At 39.0% G+C, this 22,672-nt stretch overlaps 1 protein-coding gene across 1 annotated transcript; it reads left to right on the forward strand.

The window, feature by feature from the left end:
- Positions 1-10,166: 10,166 nt before the first annotated feature.
- On the forward strand, positions 10,167-22,021 carry LOC108901139 (ras-related protein Rab-27B). Its single transcript, XM_018702550.2, has 5 exons — positions 10,167-10,421; positions 13,527-13,615; positions 17,876-17,979; positions 18,172-18,295; positions 19,045-22,021. Exons 1-5 carry the CDS (start codon positions 10,269-10,271, stop codon positions 19,229-19,231), a joined length of 657 nt encoding a protein of 218 aa, XP_018558066.1. The 5' UTR covers positions 10,167-10,268; the 3' UTR covers positions 19,232-22,021.
- Positions 22,022-22,672: the final 651 nt, after the last annotated feature.

A 22,672-nucleotide genomic window follows, 5' to 3' on the forward strand; every position in this document is an offset into this window, starting at 1 on the left:
AAGGATGCTTTCCCTCTTGTATTTCAGATTGGATTGATTCAGCTCGGGCTCGGTTGTTTATCCTGCATAGCACAGATTTTCAAGTTTTAATCTTGTTCCTCTGACTTTAATTCCAAAGTCACCAGCCTCGTCATTTTACTTGAAGAACTCAGTCTGAATTTGAACAACCTGAAAATGAGTTTTCACCAAATGAAGTGACAAAAAGTGAGTGGATGGGGACTTGAAATATTTGGTATTAAACTTCAAAATGAGGAATTCAGCTGCTTCTAATATTGAAATTGTTCACAGCCAATATTTGCCTCTATATTTAATACAGTGTGAACTTTTACTGAGTGAACCGGTATGTTACGAGGAAAATCTATTATTTTATGGATAGTTTTGTTTAATGGTAAACTGAGACTGTCCAGAACTAATGACATCAAAATAACAATAAGTTTATAATGTAATCTGAGGAGCTATGGCTAAAATTACTAATTACATTTCTACTCTGGTTCAGGACACAGAAAACAAAAGAAAGAGTTGTCCTCTGGGCAAAATGAATGGATGGGCCAGTTACTGTGTAAGGGGGTCAAAGGTTAAATGATTTCCAGTTTCCCTTCAGACACCAGGCAGTGATTGGAAGTAAAGAGATTAACTTCAGAGTGAAATGTTGCCTGTTTGAAAAATGATCACTGACATGAAAGTGAAACAGATTTACTAGTTTTAATCTCGGAGACTCTTCCAGACTTTATTTTCAATTGGAGATCCCAAATTAAAAGCTTGTCAAGAGGAAATTTAAGGTTTGAGATTCTGAAGTTGCCATATTGCAACAATTTCATCATGGATAGAAGCTAATTTTGACCCAAAATTGCTTTTTTTGAAGCTTTAGAGATTTTAAATTGAAACCCTGGCTGCAGTTAGATAGTGTTTCTCGTGGAGAAATGAGATCAGTTTCTCTGTCTCAGGCTCGGAGTCCACGTGGGGCTGTGGTAGATTTTATATTCATTTGCTTGACAAATTTGCAATAAAGTGGCAGAATGAGCGGCTTAGATTTACTGTACGTCAACAAACAACGCACCATGAAGGCCCACATGCTCTCTCCAAATTGACATGAAAACACTAACCGCAGGGATCATGAGGTTTTTGGACCTAAAATAGAACTAATTGGATTCTATTAAAGTAAACCAGATGATGATAAATTTGAATTAAATTGTAGTAATAATGAGATTTTGTACACAACACTGAATACTTCAACTTGGTAAACAGACTTCAGTTTTTATCCACTGTAAAAATAAATAAATAAAGGGAGTTTAAAAAGGGAAAGGGACTTAAACCCATAAATAACGGTGTTGTGTAACGATAAAAAAACCTGGAAAGTCCATATAAAGCTCTGAGCTCAAGTCATTTTGCTTTAGGACCCAGTAGACACCAGAGAGAAGAGTGGGTGCTCCAGCTGATAATGATGTTGTGTGTTTAGCATGTGCCCTGAGGCGGACAACATGACCACAAATTCAGTCAGCTGACTTGATCACATGACCTCCAACCCAGTGAGCAATAAAGTGAAGTCGATTGAAGGGAAAGAAGTGAAATGCAGAAGAGTATAGAGTAAAATATGAGAAATGTGCTGAACAAAGCAGAGTAGAAGAGATGATAGATGTTTTCTCAATGAAGACATTTTGACTCATCCCATGTTAATAATGACAGCAGTTTATTCAGCTGTCCCAGTTTCAGGCTCCTGGTATTGTGATTAATGACTCATAATTATGGCTTGAGGGAAACCTTTTATGATAGTTTGTAGTTACACCTGTTCTATCACATCCCTGCTATTAGCACCCCATTTGCTGTTAATAACTATTAATTACACATATGCTGTTGCTAATGTTAGTGGTTAGAGTTGGGAGTCCTTAAGACAATTTCATACAGATTTAGTTCCAGATTGACAAAGTTTAAGATTAAAGCAAAACTTTGTAACTTTTGCTGAGTTATAGCAACAGCATTCTCTGTAGCCACAAGTGGATTAAATTCTGCTGGGCTGAATCTGAGCAGTTATGGGAACTGGAAGCAGTGCACTGTAGAAGCTAATGGCTAATGTGAAGAAATCAAGGCCTATCACTCAGGCAACAAACACAAAATTCATTAAAGGGGTTGATGAATTAGAGAAAGAATTACTGAGCTACCTTCTTCGTAAAGTAAAGAAGCTAGCCATAAAGCATTACACGATTCTCGCAGGAGATCGTACCCACTTACAAAACTATATAGAACCCCAGTCTCCCTATTAGAAGCCAGTGTACCATCTAAATGATTTTCAAGGGACAGTAGTTTCTTTAAACGCTTATCGATTCTGTTATCGCTCTTCATTCTTTGGTATTAGTTATGGAGCCGTAGATAATTTAATTCCAAGACCAAGAGTGTGGTTAGTCTTCCCTAAACCCCATCGTATTGCAAGTCCTCCAGCAGTTTTGCTGTGTACAAGTCTGCGGCTGTTAAATGTAACCAGGTTAAACCAAAAACATAAGGATCATTGGAGTCATGAGATCGGCAGGTTGCAACACAACACTAGTTTGGCTTCCACTGTGTCCTGTTCTGATTTGTATTTAATCAGGTTTCATGTGGCTGGGTGTAATAGAATTAAGGTTCTACACTTGAAAGGGTTTGTTTATTTCTATCGGGACAGGAAAAGGAATTGGAATTTGATGACTGCTTGTTAAAGTTTGCCTCCTTTGTGTCTTTGCTGTTGTGTCCTCTTCTGTTGTGTGGTTTGAGTTCCTGTAGGTTGCACTCATTTTTCTCCATCTGCTTGGTGGCAAGAACATCAGTCATCATCATTATAGAAAAATTGTCTTTCTGTGTTGCAGAAGAAACCATGAAATGTTAAAAGCCATCACTTCCCATGTGGTGGCGAAGGAAGCACCAGACTGTGAGCAAATGGAAATGCTTTCATGAAGTGGATATACTGTGAGCCGGATCACTGCTGTGTTAAAGCAGCCACAGATAGAGAACAGCGGAACATATTGATTTCGATGGAAATGTCACAGGTTTTTGCTGCAGTGCTGTAAACACAATCTGTTCAGCCACTGGTCCTTATGCGTAGTTGTTTGGAGTGAGGATGAAGAAATAAGACACAAGCAGACCATTTTATTGGCTTCCTCACTAATGGAGTAGAAATTTAAGTATCAGAGATTTAAGCACTTTTTCCTTTAACCTTTGATCTTTCGTCATGTGATTTAAGAAACCACTGAGAAACCCTGATGATGAAGGTCCTGTAACCTTAAGGAAGTTCTTATTTTAACCCAAACTTAAATCCTTTCCTAAACCTAACCAAGCAGATTTGTGCCTAAACCTAACCAAACCAGCTTAAGCTTAACCGTCTGGTTATTATTGTAATCGTGATGACAAATGTCCGGTAGCCTGCCACCGTTGGGGCGCTATTTCAGGAGATGCTTTCAATGGGTTGTATCAGGGGGTTGGGACAAAAGACCGTTCAGGTTGAGGGACTTGTTGTTGACATTAGCTGTCCCTACGTTCAGCAGCACCTACAGAACTGCCACCATTATTGGAGAAGATCATGGGCTCATCAAAATCATTAAGATGTACCCTCTAGAATCCAAGAACATCCAAAGAATTTTCACGATCTTGACTGCAGTTTTGAGTTGGAACCAAATGCTGGCTGGTTGAAACAACCAACCATCCAACGCCACCATCTTTTCACTTGACAACTGATTGTTGTGTGCATTAATAAAATCCACACTCGCAAGTAATTGAAATAACAAACCTGAATTCTACTTCTTTGTCATAATATCCCAGTGAACTCCCCAAACCCCCCAAACCCTGCCAGTGTTAGTCTTTCACTGACCCCTGCTCTTTGACATCCTGTTCCCTTCTCTTCGGCCTCGCGATATTCCTATATCCATGCTGACCTTTCAGATCCAGCTGTGTGAGCTGTCTGTACAGATGTTAGCCCACCTCATGCTGTGGGATTAGGGAAGGATCGAGGGAGCCCTGGTGGGACTCACTGATGGATATATAACTAGATAAAGAGATACACCTGAGTTGAGAGTCTCGTATTCTGTCTGATCAGGCTCCAGAAGCTATTGGACTCTGTGGTTGCACTTTAAAACCAATTAAACACATTGAACAGAAGAAAGAGTTACCCTAGAGAGAGTTAAACCCTTATACATGTGCCAAGCTATGTAAATGTAGTGATTTCAGTTTTTCTGAAGAGAAGCTGTACATACCAGTCTCGTTTTGATCTTCCTGCTGTGTCGTCTCAAATGTGCTTTGTTAAGTGGGTTTAAAATGCTGAAAGGTTTTGGACAATCTTGAGGGGGTAAACCCAGAGGACGTCTGGACAAATTAGATAATCAAGGGTCAATCTTCATCCATGTTAGCGGTTATTGATTGCTGGCTCTGGAGAGAAGATTGGTAACGACAACAGAGGCCCTAAGCAGAATCTGTGGAACAGATGGAAAACAAATCAGTTGTCTGATCTGTTTAAAATGATGAAGAGGCCACAACAGGCAGCAAACATAAAGGTCTCTGACAAATGTCTGCTGACCTTTTTATACATAACAGATGATGGTGAAACAAAAGTTTTTAAAAAACAGTTTGAGAGGATATATCTGAAATGCATAGAACTTGTAATTGTCCAACTCTAATACCTTTTTGGTACTGTGTCTTAATCATTGTGTATCTGCAAAGTGCTGACAGCTGGCATCTTCTGTACAAATAGTTTTGATTTGTATCATAATTTTGCCATTTTTGACTATTATTTATTGTTTCAATCACATTTTTCTGCAATATGCATTCAACGTCATTGGTAGTGGTGCAGTCTTGAACAAAAGATTAATTGAAAATAATGCATTCATGTACGTAAACATAGGTTTGCAAAACAAAAAAATATATTGTTTTGGTATCAGTGGCGAATCGCAGGTATCATATCATGACTAGTAACCCTTTGTTGATTTAAGTTAAATGTAAATGTCACCTCTACTACCTGTGCTTGTTATCCTGTCTCTTTTGTATAAAGGTGCCACATTGATCTGTGCAGCTTTTAGTTAATGGGTGAACTGCTGTAGCCAACAAGCTAACGGAAAACTTGTTAGCTTGCCAGGTGAGTCAGTCATAATTCAACCAAAAAATTGTGCATGGATTTACTTCACCCCTGTAAGTGAATCCACTAATCATGACAATTTTATTGGAATTAACTGAATTTTCTGCAAAATTTAATTGTTGTAAATACATGTCAGACCAGGTCTTAATCCTCTAAAACATATTTCATATTTCTTCTTATTTGCAAATACATGCTGCTTGTTTCACAAGATTTAAAGGATGCTGCTTCATGATGTGAGTGTTAAAGCTATTTTACTTGTGTTTGTTTAAAACTGGCAGGGAGCATAATCTGTAAAGGAGTCAGATTAATCCTGTCAGTGTGATCAATAATTAACACAGCAAATCCCAAGCTGCTATCAATTCCCCTGCTGCTTTCAGTAGTACCAAAGGAGAGCTTTAAAAAACAACATCCGTCTTATCTGTACAAATAGTATTAAGACTTAAAAACTAAATGACACTTTACTGATCATGATGAAACCTTTAACTGATGGGTTGCTGGTGAACTTGGCTCAAAATCCTTGAAAATCAGTTTGACTCCTGTGATCTAAACTGTGAAAACTAACATGTTGTGTGAGCATCTCTAAACTCCACAGAAATATATATTTTTTCTTTGCTCAGAGCCATCTGGTCTTATGAGAATAAATCTAATTTGAAAATCTAACTCAGATTTGGATGAAAACATATTAAGCTGATATGAATTATGTATTGATTTAATAAAGGATACTGGTTGCATTATGTATAAAGATCTAATGAACCCCAAAGACACAACATTCCCTTTTTATCAACAGTAATGTGTAGATAAATTAGTTTTGTAGTATATGGCGCATAGATCTATATTGGATTATAAACTATTCCATAATAAAGCAATGAATCATTGTCCGTCTCCCACTCCTTTTTTTACAACTTTAATTATTCAGGGTTGAGACATTTCTCTTCAAACTAGATTACTATTAATTCATAATAATCATAACAAAGATTTAAGGCACGAAACACATACAGTTGTGCTTCTCAGAGTGAGGAATACAACAAATACAAATAGTAATAAACAGATGTTTGAGGGAATAAATACAGTAAACAATTGTAAAGCAAATAAAAAAGCTGAAGTAGAAGTAAAGCATACATAAATACAGAAACTGCAATCACAATAAGGAAAAGTAAATAATGTATCAGCCCTCAGGAAAGCCCATTATCAAGACTGAGCAATGTTCATCACATGTTTAGGTCCTATGATCAGGACCTCTGTCTTCTGCAAAGGTTAGAGGACATTCAGTCTTTTATTGATCTAAGTCTGAATTCTCATCTTGTAATTGAATCATATTTGTACATCATTGCTGCAGACATGCTCATAGGACTCCACACCGTCTTCATTTCTCTTTCCTCTTGCTTTGTTTTTTATTGTGTGTAATAAATCTGTGTGTGTTTAGAGCAGCACAGCACTGAGTGGTGGAAATTACACTGAGGCTCTGTCAGGTGGATTTATGCCTCTCCATGGGGGGCTGTGGATTTCACTGGTGTTGGAGCTGATTTATACAGGAGCTCAGTTTGGGATTTAACCTGTTGACTGTGAAAGCAACACCACAACACAAGATGGATGTGTGTACGTTATGCAGTATCCATTACAGAAATGCTGCGATAGGAGCAAGAAAATAGCTTTATAAAATCAGGCACAGTCAGAATCATGTGACTGTTTCGTCCAACGTTAAGGTTTGGTTCAACCAAAACTGCTTGGTTAAGGTCAAAGAAGACTGGTGGTCGTAGCTAAAAGAACTCAGTGTTGACAGTTGGTAGGAAATGAGTCAAAGTCAGACACTTGGCATTTGAACATACAACTAATGTAATTGCTTTTGTCATGAGGACAGATCAAGAATGAATATATTGACTGTTGGAAAAGTTTACTGTATCACTCAACCCTACTGGCCAATTACAATTCCTGTGGTCTGCATTTGTGTTACTCTTTTGTCAGCTCAGTTCTTATATATAAGGTTCTTTTGCCAGACAACAACCTGCTGCAGATATATAGACCTAGCTTAATAAAATCTCTTTGCTAGTTTCTTTCATTTTTCAGTTGTTTCTTCCTTTTTTAGCCATGCTAGGCTGGGGATGGCAGGTCTGTCAGTCTGTATGCTGGACTGTCTAGCATGCTAACATGCTAAGCAAAGATGGTGAACAGTTTAACCACTAAAGGTTGTGATTATGAGCACATTAGCATGCTGATGTTTGCATTTAGTGCAAAGCTCCACTATGTCTACATGCAATCTATCTAGAGCTGCTAGCATGGCTGTAGGCTGGTGTTTGTCTAAAAAACTCAGTCGCTTTATCTCTCTTTCTGTCTTTTTTGTCATATATCTATCTGTGGACATGTGGAAGCTGGCTTTTCCAGAACAGAAAGTCAATATTCTTACATGTTTTGAAACTCTGTGGTCGGTCATTTACGTCAGAAAGATGCATATATGGCGGATATGTCAGTTTCATATCAGCAGACTTTGATTTCCTGGTGATAAAATGAATGTGCTGCTTAAAAGTTGCAGTGTATGAGTCTGACTGAGAGTGGTGATGCCTGTTTTTATCTCGCAGATGTGAAGGATAACAGAGGAGGAAGAGCAAGACACAGCTTCCTGATAGATGTTCTGATACTGACACTGATGTGTGCTCATACAACCTCTCAAGTCATTTCTTCTCCTGTGCAGCAGGACTAGACTGTTGTAGACCCAGTCTTTCTTTCTTTTTCTCTTTGTTTGCCCTCTCTCCTATTGTGTGTGATTGCTCATACATTCTTAATGTCTCTGTGTGTTTTATGGTTTTGTTCTTGCTTGTTATTGAGATACAATGTTTAGAAGCCACCAGGGAAAAACCTTTCTACCACAACCTGAGTCTGAAAAAGCTGCAAACCAGTATTTCTGTCTGTCGGTATATGGCGTATATATTTCTGTTATTCAGCTGCTGCTTCATTAGGTGGACCTAGCTAACAATGGTGCAGTAAATTCTACACATATACATCAAAGAGGGTGTACTAAATGTTAGAAATATTAATAAAATAACATGAATTCAGTTTAAATCATGGCAACAACAACATAATTACTGGCCTCCATTCTGCTTTCTACTGTTTGTTAACCCTGTTTTCCGACATGTTTGTGATAACAAATATGACACACAAGTAAAAAAAAATGTCATCTACTGGCAATGAGAAAGAGGTCAGTCATCTATTTTCAGTGGGTTCACACAAATTTAAAAAACCTGCATACTAACAGCTGAAAGCAAAGCTAGGAGAGTGGTGAGAACCTAAACAGTAAAATTGAAGTTTCCTTTCCATAAATACATCTATTTTTAAGCAATATTTTGGAAAAGCAAAAACAGTGCTTTGCACAAAAAGTGAAGCAACATTTTTAAGCTAAATTCCAAATGTATAAGGATTTGTTTTTTGAATTCAGGATTGATTCAACTGTCTTTTAAATTCTTTCCCCCCTCCACCATCACTTAGAAGATGAGCAAACATTTTGCAATAAATCCCTACTTTCTGTTCTGTACTGTTTTGTGCCGTTTTGTTGTTGGGATGACTGAGAGTCGTGGTGTTCTCCACCGTCAGCTGACCGAGCTGCTGTTCGCTGGTTTACCCTCAGGGAATCGTCACTGACAGACTGGATCACACTACAGACATTCCTGGTTTTCCACCAGTGATGACAGATCAATAAGCTCAACCTCCTCCCCCCTCCACCCTCCCTCCCCTGTCTTTGTCTCACCCTCAGCCTCACACCTCCAGAGGGCTTCATCAATACCTCGACTGATGGATGCTAAATGTGTGAGAGCTAGAAATAAGAAAGGTGTTGCTTCGAACAAACACAAGAATGAAGATGTAGCTGCTATTTTTATGAACCTAACTGTGATTGGAGTTGTAAAATACCGTGGTCAGTCTGGTTGGTGAACGGCCTCGCTCTGATTCTCGCTGTATTATCTTGAGGTACAGTGAGGTTATTGTGAAGAGATCAGAGCTCCTGGTTAATCACTGTCCACACTGTAATAAAGCACAGCGTTATATGTGCTTCCTCTCAGCTGAGTGAATTAGAGTCTTATGATTCTCTCACTAAATATACCACGTTGAGCCAGGAGGCAAACAGACTACGGCAGACTACAACTCATTCACTAGATGTATGTGCTTGAGCATGTTGGTGTGGAGTGGAAACCATGAATTATCTGACCATGTTTACTTGCAAGCTTCTTCTTCCTCTTGACTGTCTTTGCTGGTTCACGATCTCCCGCTAACTGAGTGATAGTAAGCAGCTTAAACTGCTTGAATCAGGCCCAGCAAGTTAAAGAGTAAAGCCGAACTGTAGATCAGCTAAAAAGACTTAGAAGTCATTAAAAACCAGCGTTCATCTCTGATATCCAGCCAGGAAACTTTTAAAATATCAAGAATTCTGAATGGAGTTTGGTGTGTTTGTTACAGCAACAGCACTTCCTGCTCCAGAAGCTGGGGCTCATGGGTAATATACACCATTCAGAAGTCTGAACTCCAATCAAATGATTCATAGGCTGTGTTTTCTGTACATGAAAACCACTTTACCACTCATACTCCCAGCCCAACAGAAGTAATTACCACTTGTAGTGGCAGAGGGCGCTGTTGCTCAACAAAGTTCCATTGTGTTGCTTTAAGAATGTCACTCACAAAAGATGGATTTCCGTTTTAATTTTTTTTAACTCTTACAGCAGAAACATTTCTAGGTTTTTACTGCGAATAATAGAAAGTGAAGTCTTTTCCTTAAACTGCATTATCACGGCGTCCATGTTGTTCACTGTCTCTTCTGCTTTCTCATGCTCAGACAGACAAACACACCCTCTCTTTCCCACCCCCACTTAGCTCTCTCTCCTCCTCTCTCTCTCTCACACACACTCAGTTACTATTTTCCCAGAAAGTCATGTTCTGGTCAGGACGACCCTGTGATCCCCTCCCTCATAATTCAGCAGACACACACCATCCCCTCTCTATCACCGAGTATGTTTTCTGTACGTCGGCTCGTTTAACTTCTGACGTCTCAAACTATTTCCTCTTTTCTTTCATTATTCATGTCACTTGGTATTTTTCACACACACATCCTGAATGCCCGTGGAAGCAGAAACTCAAGTTTCTTTGTGTGTGTTAACATGCGTCCCTGTCTGTTTTCCACAGGTTTATAGCGGTCATCACTATGACTGATGGGGATTATGACTACCTTATAAAGCTCCTTGCCCTGGGGGACTCCGGCGTGGGGAAAACCACCTTCCTGTACCGATACACAGACAACAAGTTCAACCCCAAGTTCATCACCACAGTCGGCATCGACTTCAGGGAAAAGAGAGTGGTGAGATCTCTCTCTCTCTTTTTATTTTTGGGGTTTTTATTTATTGTTTATTTTTTCCTGATGCAGCAAATTCTACATCCTCACCTTACACGCAGGTGATGCAGGCTCTGTTGCCATAGTTACCGTGGCATTTGCCCAGGCATTTTCTTTGGGCTTTATCTTTCAGAGAACAAACGGTGGGTCAGGTTAGGTCTGGATTTGCTGCTGCTGTACTCCCACAACAGCATGTCGAGCTGAGTCACAGTCGGGGAGATTGAACCGGGGTCACATCCACCAATAACCCGGGATAAATAATCTGTGAAAAGATGGTTCAGGTTAACTCCTTAGTGTCTGTGGTATTATTAAATGAAAAAAGGAAATCTGCATGTATATTTCTTTTAACCAAGTTCTTTCTCTTCTAATCCACTTTGCTAACTTGTGGTGGTTCTGTGGCTCCTTCCACTAAGTCTTCCCTTCATTTGCGATGTTGCCGTAGATGATGCTGGGTCAGAGCAATGGTTCCCAACCTTTTTTCCAACCTTTGGTTTGTGGTCCATAAAACACAAAGTACTTGACAAGTACTCAGTCACGGGTTTTGACTGTAATGGAAGCAAAAGTTGTGAGCAGTTCACCCAGAGTGTGTTTTTTCTTTGTTTTTTATTTCATCAGTTTCTCTAATGGCTACTAGATGCCAGCCTGGTTCTAGACCTCTGACTTAATAGCTAAGATTTGCTCAGTAAATGTGTCTGGTGTTTTGCTCAGATAGGGTCAATCAGGTCTTAGTAGGTTGGATTAAAGGTGTAAATTTTTAGCTACATAGCTAATGTTAGCATTAACAGCTGTTTACTTACCAGTCTAGAAGAAACATTGTGAGTTTGGCATCAAACTTCATTCCTTTACCCGCCAAGCGCTGTCTCCATAGTGTGTTTTGCTTCTATTTCTGTCACTTAAGTTACCATGCTAACCAGCTAGCACAGTCTTGTTATACCACATTGTAATAGTGAGTCACCGTAGCGTCCAGTCTGTCCAACATGAGTGGATGAAGAAGTAGCGCTGCCCAGAGGACGTATTCTAACGTCTTGTCTTGTAAACGCAACTACGGCTGATGCTCTTGTTAAGTAAACAGCTGTTGATGCTAAACAGCAGTGGATATATGGATTTTAGCAGGTTTTGATTGATTTTTTTCCAGTTTAAACCTTGTCAGTTTTGGAAAAACATTCACTCTTGTTGCTGGAATCCAGGCGTCCACGAGTGAGACGCACTTATCTGAATCAGGGAGTGGGCGAGGCCCGGTTCGGTCAGCAGTTCGGTCGCCTTGGTGCTTGCGCTGCCTTCACATGTCTGAAATACTGACAACGCTGCTTTAACAGCTCTGGATGACTCATAGGATTGATTATCATTCCTCAACTCCTCTGCGTCTTTGTGTGTGTGTGTGTGTGTGTGTGTGTGTGTGTGTGTGTGTGTGTGTGTTAAGGTCACACCAAGTTTTGAGCTATTTTATCTAGAATCAGGTGGAAGCAGACAAACTTGTGATCACAGCTGTAGTTCAGAGTAGTCAGGAAATTAACCTGGTCTCAAAGAGTTCTTCTTGATCCACTGTAGCTTGGACTGGACCTGAGTTGTGCATTGCTAAATGTAAATGAAACCATACAGCCCAGTTTTCTTTCAGACTTGAGTTTTGTTAGCTCAAGCAGAAAAAATAGATAAATCTTGCTCAAAAACTAATGCCAATGACTTATGACAAGATCATTTATCTTGCAAAAAAACCCAACAACAAAAAACAAAAACAATCCTCAAAATGTTAAGATTTAATCATCCTTAAATAAGTTATTACAACTTAAATTTGAACTTTAATTGGGCATTAATTTGAATACTGTTGACAAAAAAACAAAAAAATCAAGTAGCCAGTGAGAATCTTTAGTTTTGTTCACTCATTTTTTGATAAGATACTTTGTGATTTTAACACTATTGTAAACTATGTATTGGGGCTAAGTTACTTATGCATATGGGGACTTAAATTTATTTAGGTTAATGAAAACTTAAGAACTGCTTTTCTGGAAAATTGTGAGTATATTCATCAAAGTAATTGAAAGATTAGAAAATTGTGCAGTTGTGGCATTTGTGAAAAAACCCAGCATCGTGTTCCAGCAATAATAATACTATAGCTCTCACTATATGAACATGCGTCATCATTTTCCACCTGATTTAAAAGTTGATTATCACCTAGAAAACTGAACCAAAAATACTGACTGCTTTGACCATGATCACACAGCCTTAAAAGAGTGTCAGAGAAAGTGACAGTGTCTCATCTGGGAGAATCAGAGGTGTGAATGAGCCCGAGGCTTCCTGCAGAGACACAAGCACAACCAGCTGCAGCACACAAGGGTTCATCATTATGAAGCAGGGATCGCTGTCCAGATCACTGTTAGTCAGACCAGCTGACAAATTCACAACAATTAAAACGGTGGAGACGTGAAAAATGGACACGGCAGAAACAAAACAAGTGGTGATAGAATGAAATATGAGCCTTGAAGTTGAATAATAGATCCATGAATATGAATGTGTGTTTGCACCTAAAACTTGAAGTTCATCAATCCATATTTGCAAAATACATAGTCCCAGAGGCCTGTTGACGTAGGGAGTGCTCGCAGGGCTGCTGGAGTAAACAACTATAACTGCCAAGCTAACTGCTAACATGCTAGCCAGCTAGGCTAGTGCTTATCAGTCACGATAACTCTCTTGAGCTTCTTCTGGTCGTTTGGTCGTGTACATTATTTCATTCCATTAACAGTCACTGAAGGGGGGGAAAAATTGCTAGTGGGACATGACCCATTACAAGTCCACACTGTTTACTCAAAAGATTTATTTGAAACATAAACTCCTGCATCATGACTCGTCTAAAAACAGTTCCTCTTTTGTGGAGTAGTGAGTAGTGACTGGCGCAAGACAGTTAATAAGCTAAAATAGCTTCCTCTATTTTGGACTCAACGGCGCAAATTTGTAGATTTATATGCAAAGAGGGTTGTTTTCCTTTTGGCCTTTCATTTCATTTGTCTTTCAGAGTCAGATTACCACATGTTTATTATGTCTCTTAAATAAAAACTGGTGTTGTTTCTTTCTCTACAGGTGTACACAGCGTCCAACCCAAATGGGACGACCACAGGGAAAACCTTCAAGGTTCACCTTCAGCTCTGGGACACAGCTGGACAGGAGAGGTGGGCTGCATCTTCAGAAAGAAACCAATCAGGATAATGGCTTATCTTTGTATTAGTCTAGCTTGTCATGCTTTGTCATTTGTGATATCTTGGATTGCTGTTTGGCCTGTTGTTTACAAGCAGCAGCCAGCACAGCTGACAGTTGACTTTAAAGCTCAGATGTATTCAGCTGCAGTTCCTCTAATGGCCACTAGATGCTAGCCCAGTTTCTTCCACTGAAGTTAGCATGCTAAACGCTTAGCCCAGCCCGTCACGTCTCGTAATACTACTTTGTGATAGTGACTCAATGTAGCGTCAGTCTGCCATTAGTCCAACATGACAGGATGAACAAGTTGCACAGCCCATTATTATTATTATTAGGGCCCGAGCAACGAGTTGCGTGGGCCCAACGGGGCCATGCAACGAGTTGCAAGGACCCTCTTGTTTTCGGTCTGTTTATTATTATTATTATTATTATTATTATTATTATTATTATTTTTTTTCTTCTTTTTCCGCCTCTTAGATCGGCTTTTTGAGGGCCTTAACATGCGTGAAAACTTACCAAAATTTGCAGACGCGTCAGGCACGGCGAAAAATTTAATAATTTAGGGGTCTTGAGCATGGGCGTGGTAAAATGGCCTCGGTAGCGCCACCTACATTTTTAAACGGAACAGCCCCTCAAGCCCGTTGCGCCTAAAAATCTGAAAATCTGCACACATATGTAACATCCCATGACGCACCAAAAAGTCTCTTGGAGCCATATTCTAAACCCAACAGAAAGTATTTTTATTTTGACCGGAAGGTGAAAAAATTGTGTGTTTTTGGCCATTTCCAGGGGTCGCTTGAACGCGAACTAGTCCTAGACGCATTATCCGATTGACTTCAAAACTTAATAGTATGTTCTTAAGACATAGACGATGTTAAATTGCGGCAGATTTTGAGTTTTTGTTGAAGGGCGTGGAAGTTATGGCCCCTCAAAGTTCGATTACTCGCCACGAAACAGGAAGTTGCTTTATTTTTGCTATATTTCGGCCATACTTTGTCCAAACTGCATCAAACTTTACAGGATTGTTAATGGTACCTATCTGCACACATCCATATGTCAATATTCATACAATTGTTGTAGCACCACCTATTTATAGCAGGAAATGACATATTTTATAGTGTGATGTCCAGTTTCTAGACGGGTGACCAGATTCACTTCAAATGTTGTCAGCCCCTCCTTGAGGAATTTTTTGGAAGACTGGCTCCGAAAATTGTGAGTTTTGGTCGAAGCGTGTGCCGGTTCTGGCCCGTCAAAGTTCAGAAACCCAACTTCCTGTTTGAAACCTCAGATTTTGGGGTAACTTCCTGTTGCGACTCTCTACTTTATCCTATAGATGGAGCCATTGTATTACTCTTTGATGGGTTTTTGGAAGGGGGTCTCTGTGTGTGTGCGTCTGTGTGTGTGTGTGTGTTTGTGTTTGTGTTTGTGTTTGAGGGGGGAGGGGAAGAAGAGTTGATTGAGTCTGTGAGAAGCTGCCACAGAGAGGTTACAGTCAGGAGAGCCAAGAGCTGCTTTACACGCGGTATAAAAACTTCAGTTAAGATTTGAGCTGTCACTTGAGAAAGCATCATGCCAAAAACTAAGGAAATCACTGTAGACTTGAAGAATTGTCGATGCTTAGGAAGCAGGAGAAGGATATACAAAGTTATAACAGCATTTCCAAGCGTCAAGAACTCAAATGAGAAGCGTCACCGAGAAATTCAAGGAGAGCCACACTGTGCAGAACAAGCCTGGCAGAGGTAGGAAGCCAAAGATTTCAATGACCCTGGAAAGAAAACCAGTTAGAGACCTGTCTAAAGAACCCATAAATGCTGCCAAGACACTAGTGAATGACTTAGTTAAGTCTGAAATTGTAGTCTCAAAGAAGATTACATGAATTCATGTAATCTTACCATATGTCTCCCCTTGACCAAAGCTGAGCGTGGATTGATGCTGTCTTTACAGTTTGGTTTTGATCAGTTAGGAAATTTCACACGGGGTCAGCTGATTTTTTTCGTCTTACTCAGTGTACGGCGACAGGAAAAGTGCACTAGGTCCACCGGCGTCGAGGTGAACCAGCTGAATATAAGCCACTCAAGTTGACGACAAGTGCATTGAAAAGTAAAAGCTGCTGGCCTTTACCTTTTCTTTGTAAAAGCGCCTGTTTGGCCAGTAGTTAGTAAAGTAATATTTTCAGCGTTGTCCACAGTCTCATAACATGTTTAACAGGAAGCACAGCACGCTGGTTAAGCTCATGGCAAACTGTTACTAACAGCTAAAATGAAAGCTTGTCTGTATGTAGTCTAACTGGTTAGTTTGTCACTAATCTCCAAATTTGGCAAATTGCTATAAACTTCACTCTCTTAAACCAGTAACAGTCTGAGCTGGACTGATAGGGGTCTGTATGGATAAAGATAAAATCCTAATGATACCCATCCCTACAGCTGGTTAGTGGCTTCGCCCTGACTTTAGGCAGATGAGATATTCACTGTTCAAATAACTTCATTATAACCCTTGTTTAAGCATAAATGATTTATATATGCACCCAATAACAGAACTTAAAAAAATGCTTTTGCTCAAAGCTCAAAGCTTGTAAACTCAAGTTAAAACTGAGTTTTATCTCCTTTTGGGAGGGGGTATTTCTCTGTGTGTTTGTGTGTGTGTGTGTGGGTGTGTTTGTGTTTGTGTTTGTGTTTGAGGGGGGAGGGGAAGAGGAGTTGATTGAGTCTGTGAGAAGCTGCCACAGAGAGGTTACAGTCAAGAGAGCCAAGAGCTGTCACAGATGATGAGCTCTGAAAAATATTATCACAGAAAATAATTAGCGTAAAAGCTTTTATTTAAAATTTTTACATCTGGGAAGTGTGAACTGTTACGCCAGCGTGTGCCCTGCGACCTGCGTTGACCCCGCGGTTGCCGGGGTCCCGCGGTCGCCGCTCCCCCGACGGGCGCCGGGTGCGAGGGCCCGTTCAACGCTGCTCGCAGCTTTAATTATTATTATTATTATTATTAATAATCTTAATGTTGGCTATATAGCAATAGCAAGAACTTGCACATGGTACCTTTAAGTCTCGCTAATTATACCTACAATTTAATACTGTTGTATTCATTTAGACCTGCAATTAGACACATGTCCCATAGGTGTCCAGTTATAGTGTCCTGTTGCTATCAAACAAAACAATCAGAATTAAGTAATCTTGTGGGCTTGGTGTAAAACAAATATCTTTCCTTCCTAAGAAATTAAAATTATTTGCAAATATACAATGAACAAACGATCAGGATAAAGCAGACATGAACACAATATCAGGCTGATTGAATGAAATGGAGCTAAATGGCAGTCCATTCTGGTAATGGTATAACTACAACAGATGATGCCCCAAGAAAACTTTTCTTTTCTTTGAAATTGGAAATTTATTTTTTCTTGAAACTCTGGGAAAGATATTTTATTCATTTCAATCTCACATTTTCAAAACTGCCTTGAGAAGCCAATGTAAAATTTCAGATATGAGAAATCAGATTGTACAACAATGAAACTCACTTGTGAAATTGATCATGTATAATCACACTTAATGGTTTGAAGCAGAAACAACAGATCACTATCCACATTTGCATGTGCTGTATGTGTGTGTCCATATGTGTGTCTGTAGTATGTGTCAATCATGTATGTGTGTGGTCTTTAATTGCAAGCTGCCTTTTATCTGTTGAATCAGTTTATAAAGGCCCGGTGACTCACTGCTGGGTGACTCAGCGTTAGTTACATAATTTTAATTTCATTTATTCAGCTCAGTGTAACGGAAGAGATTCCCGTTTTTATAAACTGATCTTCATGATCGTTTAATCAAGCAACTAAAGGCATTATTCCACCTGTGTGATCAGTCCATCAGAGTGTTTGCTGTGGAAACACCCCTGATAATCTGCTGCTTTATCCTGATTGTTTGCTTATTGTATATTTGCAAATAAAACTTGATGAGTAATGTTTACACACAGCTGTGATCCATGCTCGGTCACACCCAGAAACCCAGTATACTACAGAGTAACTGAGGAAGTCTTATTACTGACTGGTGTTGATACAAACAGCAGCACACAGCAAATACTTTTTGTACATTACAACAGTGAGATTAGAGTGAGATGAGAGAATCTACAGCTTCAGACACTTGAGCTCAGACTGTTGGTGCTTAACCCAGCCTTTAAAGTGTACAGTATAGTGCAGTATATATAGTATGTATTATTCCTTTTTACTTTTTGTGTGCATGTTTCAGGTTCCGCAGCCTGACGACGGCCTTCTTCAGAGACGCCATGGGGTTCCTGCTGATGTTTGATCTCACCAGCCAGCAGAGCTTCCTCAATGTCAGAAACTGGATGAGTATGTTGTTAACCTCTGATTTTTACATATTTTAAACTTGTTGTAGACCTGCTGAGGGTTATATGAAGGGTTATATGAAGAAAGCATAAGATAAAATAACAAGTGAAACTATCTTAAGAGTTTTTGCCTGAGGTTGTTGGTATTATATTTGCACATCTCATTTGTTTCCTATTTATTTGTGTTAATTTCCAGGCCAGCTACAGGCCAATGCCTACTGTGAGAACCCAGATATCGTGTTGGTAGGAAACAAGGCGGACCTGGCCGACCAGCGGGAGGTTCAGGAAAAACAGGCCAAAGAGCTGGCCGATAAATACGGGTATGTTTATTTGTTTATTTTGTTTTTGGTGTTTCATAAGGAGCAGACAATTAGAGGTAACACAACCTGTGCAGCACTTGTGTCTCAACAGTTTCTCTACAAATTACTTCCTGTTAGACCAGGCAAAAGTCATTTCCTGGTGCAATTCAAGCCACCCAAGACCACAGTCTGACGTTGCCTAGCAACTCTGTTCCAGGAAGTAATAAACTGTCTTAAACTCTGGGGAACTTAAAAATGTTCAGGCATGTACACTGTCAGTTAAGTGTTATGTCTACAGATTACATGCATTTAAATTCAGCTTCAGTTTTATTTCCACATTCAGGATGACACACAGATAAAAATGTGATAAGATAGGAAAAATCACTTTAACCCTTTTTTTGTTAATAAGTTGAGTCAATAAAATTCTCTTTGAGTCCAAGTGAATGTTTGTGCCAGATGTAATGAAATTACATTCCTCACGTTCTTGTAAATGCAATATATCAGGAACACCTGGAGCTGTTTACTTTTCCACCCCCATGTTTTTTCTACCTTATGATAATGGCTGCACTTCACAATACTTATATATCAAATGAATTAATGATATAAAAACATAATTGGTTCTCTACCTGTATGAAGTTTAAAGTTTCCAAATGATTTAATGGAAAAGGGAATCAATTAAAAAACAGTTGAGCTTATTTGGAAAAAGGTCACGACACAGCACCTTTTAAATATATATATATATATATATCTTTTGTTCTTGACACTCACAGGATTCCGTACTTTGAGACGAGTGCAGCGACAGGAGCGGAGGTGGACAAGGCAGTGATAACGCTGTTGGACCTGGTCATGAAGAGGATGGAGCAGTGCGTCGACAAACCGCCCGCTGAGCCCGCCAACGGGAACGGGGCCACAAAGCTCGGTGATGCGCAGCCCAACGAGAAGAAATGTGCATGTTAGATCGAGTCTGCGATTCAGGAAATGACCAGTCAACGTCCATCCTTTCTACTCGTCACATCCCTCCATCTTTTTACTTTCCTCCTCCGGTCATCTTTGATTGCATGTTACTTTGTCTTCTCTTCATTCCTTTCTCTCTAAAACTAACCTTTAACCATCCTCTCCCCTTTCTCAATGAAACAACTCTGCCCCCCTCTAGTGGATAGTCCAGATACTGCAGTCTCAGCCTGTCTGCCTTTGAGCCCTGTTTAGGAGGAAGTTAAAACAGTTTCATCACTGTCAGACACATAATGTGCCTCGTTTAAAACATGCAGCCTGGGAATTAAGCTCCGCACGCTCCCACTTTCTCTCATAGCATGTGGTTTGAATGATTTTAATGGCTTTAAACAGTCAAAAAAAGATGTTTAAGTTCATCGCTTTGTAACAGGGGGAAGATTTTGCTTCCTGTTTAGGCTGCCACTGGTTGACAGCCTAATCTGGGCCATAAAGAGTTTAACATCAGGCTGTATATTTGTATAAATCCCTGAAGCTTTTCCTCCTGGACCAGGCTGAACATCTGTGTGACCAGTGTGTTTTTATCCTTATTTATTCCCTGTTTCACACTGTCTGTGCTGTACCTGTATTTGCCAGAAATGATCATTTTTAACAGCAGTTTTGTGTGGTTTGATAATGCTAGAAATTTGCTAACAATGCACCAAATAATTTAGCCAATATTTGATGGTTAGCTTCTGTAGCTAACTTTACAATAAGTTATCTTAATCCTCAATTAGCTGTCTAGATAAATATTCAGCCTAAATTAAAATTTATATTAAATAAATATACATGACATAGGTACAAAGCAGAGGAAGGTTAAAAACCTCTGCAGAGTTTGTGGCATAACCATTGCTGATGTCTCGTTTCCAATCTGTTTAGCAGGTAACATAGCTAGCCACTAACGTAGAGAACAGTGCTGCAGTGTTGGCAGTGGCTGCAAACTACATGCTAATATTAACAAAAGCAGTTGAGAAGTGTTTTTGAGGAAAGATTTCACAATGTTTTATTAAAACATGGAAATAAATAGAGAGAATAATGTATCGGGAAATGTTTTCGTATCAGTCTTCTCAAAATCAACACAGCAAACGTCTTGTTAGCTCTTTATGTTCAAGGATATTGTGACTGTTGAGTTATTGCTTTCTGTGCCAATACTTTAAAGTTTTCTCTGGAGGAGTGCTCATACATCTTTATATCTGACTTTTGATACCAAAACAATAGCATGTGGAAAGTTTAGCTAACATAGCCTACACTGCTGTGCTTTGTTTGTTTGTTTGTTTGTTTAGGATTTTTTGGATACTTTGGATACTTTTACATTGCATTAATAACATTGTGTACTTAATTAATTTTTTGAAGTAACTGTTGTTTGCAGATTTAAAGATAGTATACCATTCATATTTTAGGGTAAATATGGGTACAGCATGATACATGTGCAATGGAGGAAAAAAGCCAACATTGTATATTATTATAAGAGTATAGACCAGGATAGACGTATTGTTCCAAACTGATCTACTGCCTTGGCTTTTAAAGCGTTATTCCACTGTGGAGGCCGATTTCATCTCCGTTGGAGTTTGAGATAAGTCAGCTATATTGGTTGCTCTGGGGCTCCATTGTCACCATGACTTAGTATCATTTAACTGAAAACAAAATTATAGTACAGCCTAAAAGAAAATGGCTATAGCAGATAGAACAAGCATGGCATTTGAGTCAATTAGCTATAGCGGCACTGAAAAAGTTAAGTGGTGAGGATAATCATATCTAGTAGGAATTGTTTTTTATTGTGAAGATAAATACTAATAATTATATCTAGTGGGAATCGTTTTTTATTGTGAAAATAAACGTGACAATGAGAAAAAATGCCAAATATCAGTGGGGTGATGTTCGATCTTCAGGGCTGCTGACTTTAGAGTCTTTTTAACCGATAATCAGATGAAGTGAAATAACGCTTTAAGGCCCCATACATGACCAATGTCATTAGAATATAAAGTGACCAATTATTTATATTAGAAGAAATGTAAAACATTAAATATTATTTCTGTTGTCATATTTCATGTTTCATGTTTTATCCTTTTTATCTGTCACACTCACTTCTTTGGTTGTTGTCATGTTCATGTCCGTCAAGAGCAAATTATCTCAACTGTATTCATATTTGTGATATTTGTTTTTCATCACTGTAGTGCTCTTAAGTACAGTTGTCAAATTATCCCAGAAGTACAAATTTATCCACAAAGTGTGTCTAACATGAGGAAAATACACTATTAGAAACTCCTGAGGAAGTACAGCAGTTTTTCACTCTGTTCTGAACTGGACTTTTTTTGGCTCAAGACTTGAAGTTACTGTGGACCAACCTTTTGTCTTGTTTTGTTGCTCAACACTATATTGTTTATTTTCATTTTGTATCAGAACATTTAGCCCAGTGAAATCATGGATACATTCCACTGAGCTCAGTATAAAAAGCTGCATGTTTTGTACCATGATGCTAAGCTTGAGCACGGTGAAAAAGAAACGTCTTTAAAAGCCCTTTAGACATAAATTTGCAACAAAAACACAGTTTAAATAAATGTCAAAAATCAGCTTCGGTTTCAAGATTATCTCCTTTGTTTTAAGTGCAACTCAGCAATTTTCCTCTTATCAAGTAACACCTTGATCTGCCTTACTTCGTGAAAAATCTTGAGCCAATGTTGAGGTGCACCAGAAACAAGGGAAAGAATCTATCGTCATTTATCGTTATTGCTGCCAATTAAATTATTATTTTGTCCTTCAGTGAACCAGCTTGTTATCACAGTCCAAACTTACAGCTGTAGAATATTAAGATAACTGCGGGTTTGCAAAGTGTACCGAAACAAGTGGCTGCCAAATGGGTCAACAGCAATGTTAAGTATGTAATGTGTGACTAATTGATGGCAAGTTAAAGCACCATAGAGCTTTGGCTTCACCTTGTTGTCACATATATTTAATCTGACAGTGTGCCAAATAAAAACAGGAAACACCACAAAGAAGCGTTTGTTTTCGACAAAACCTCAGAAAAACTGCCTTCACAGTTTTAAAAAATGTGTTTTTGTGTCTGTTCTTTTTTAGTTCGAAAGCCAACAGAGTCATCTGCCAACAGCTGATCTCAGTGCCATATGAAATACTAATAAGGAGATAGATAGATAGTCAGAGCTGGCTCACATTGTAACATTCTCTCCCAAATTATTAGCAGCAAAATAGTGATAATGTTCCCAGAAAATACTGTGTCTGTATGGGTTTATTTGTACTGTTTCAGCTGATCATCTGCTGTTTTTTTGCTCAAATCTGTATATTTAGTCTTTTTTTCTATACACATTTCTAAACATTTAACAAGGCACCTGAAGTGGAGTTTTCTTACTATGGGCTTTGTTTCCTTTTCTCCAACTTACATTCATAAAGCAAGTC

Source organism: Lates calcarifer, unplaced genomic scaffold (genome assembly GCF_001640805.2).
Source record: "Lates calcarifer isolate ASB-BC8 unplaced genomic scaffold, TLL_Latcal_v3 _unitig_4618_quiver_2199, whole genome shotgun sequence".
NCBI classification, from domain to species: Eukaryota; Metazoa; Chordata; class Actinopteri; family Centropomidae; genus Lates; species Lates calcarifer.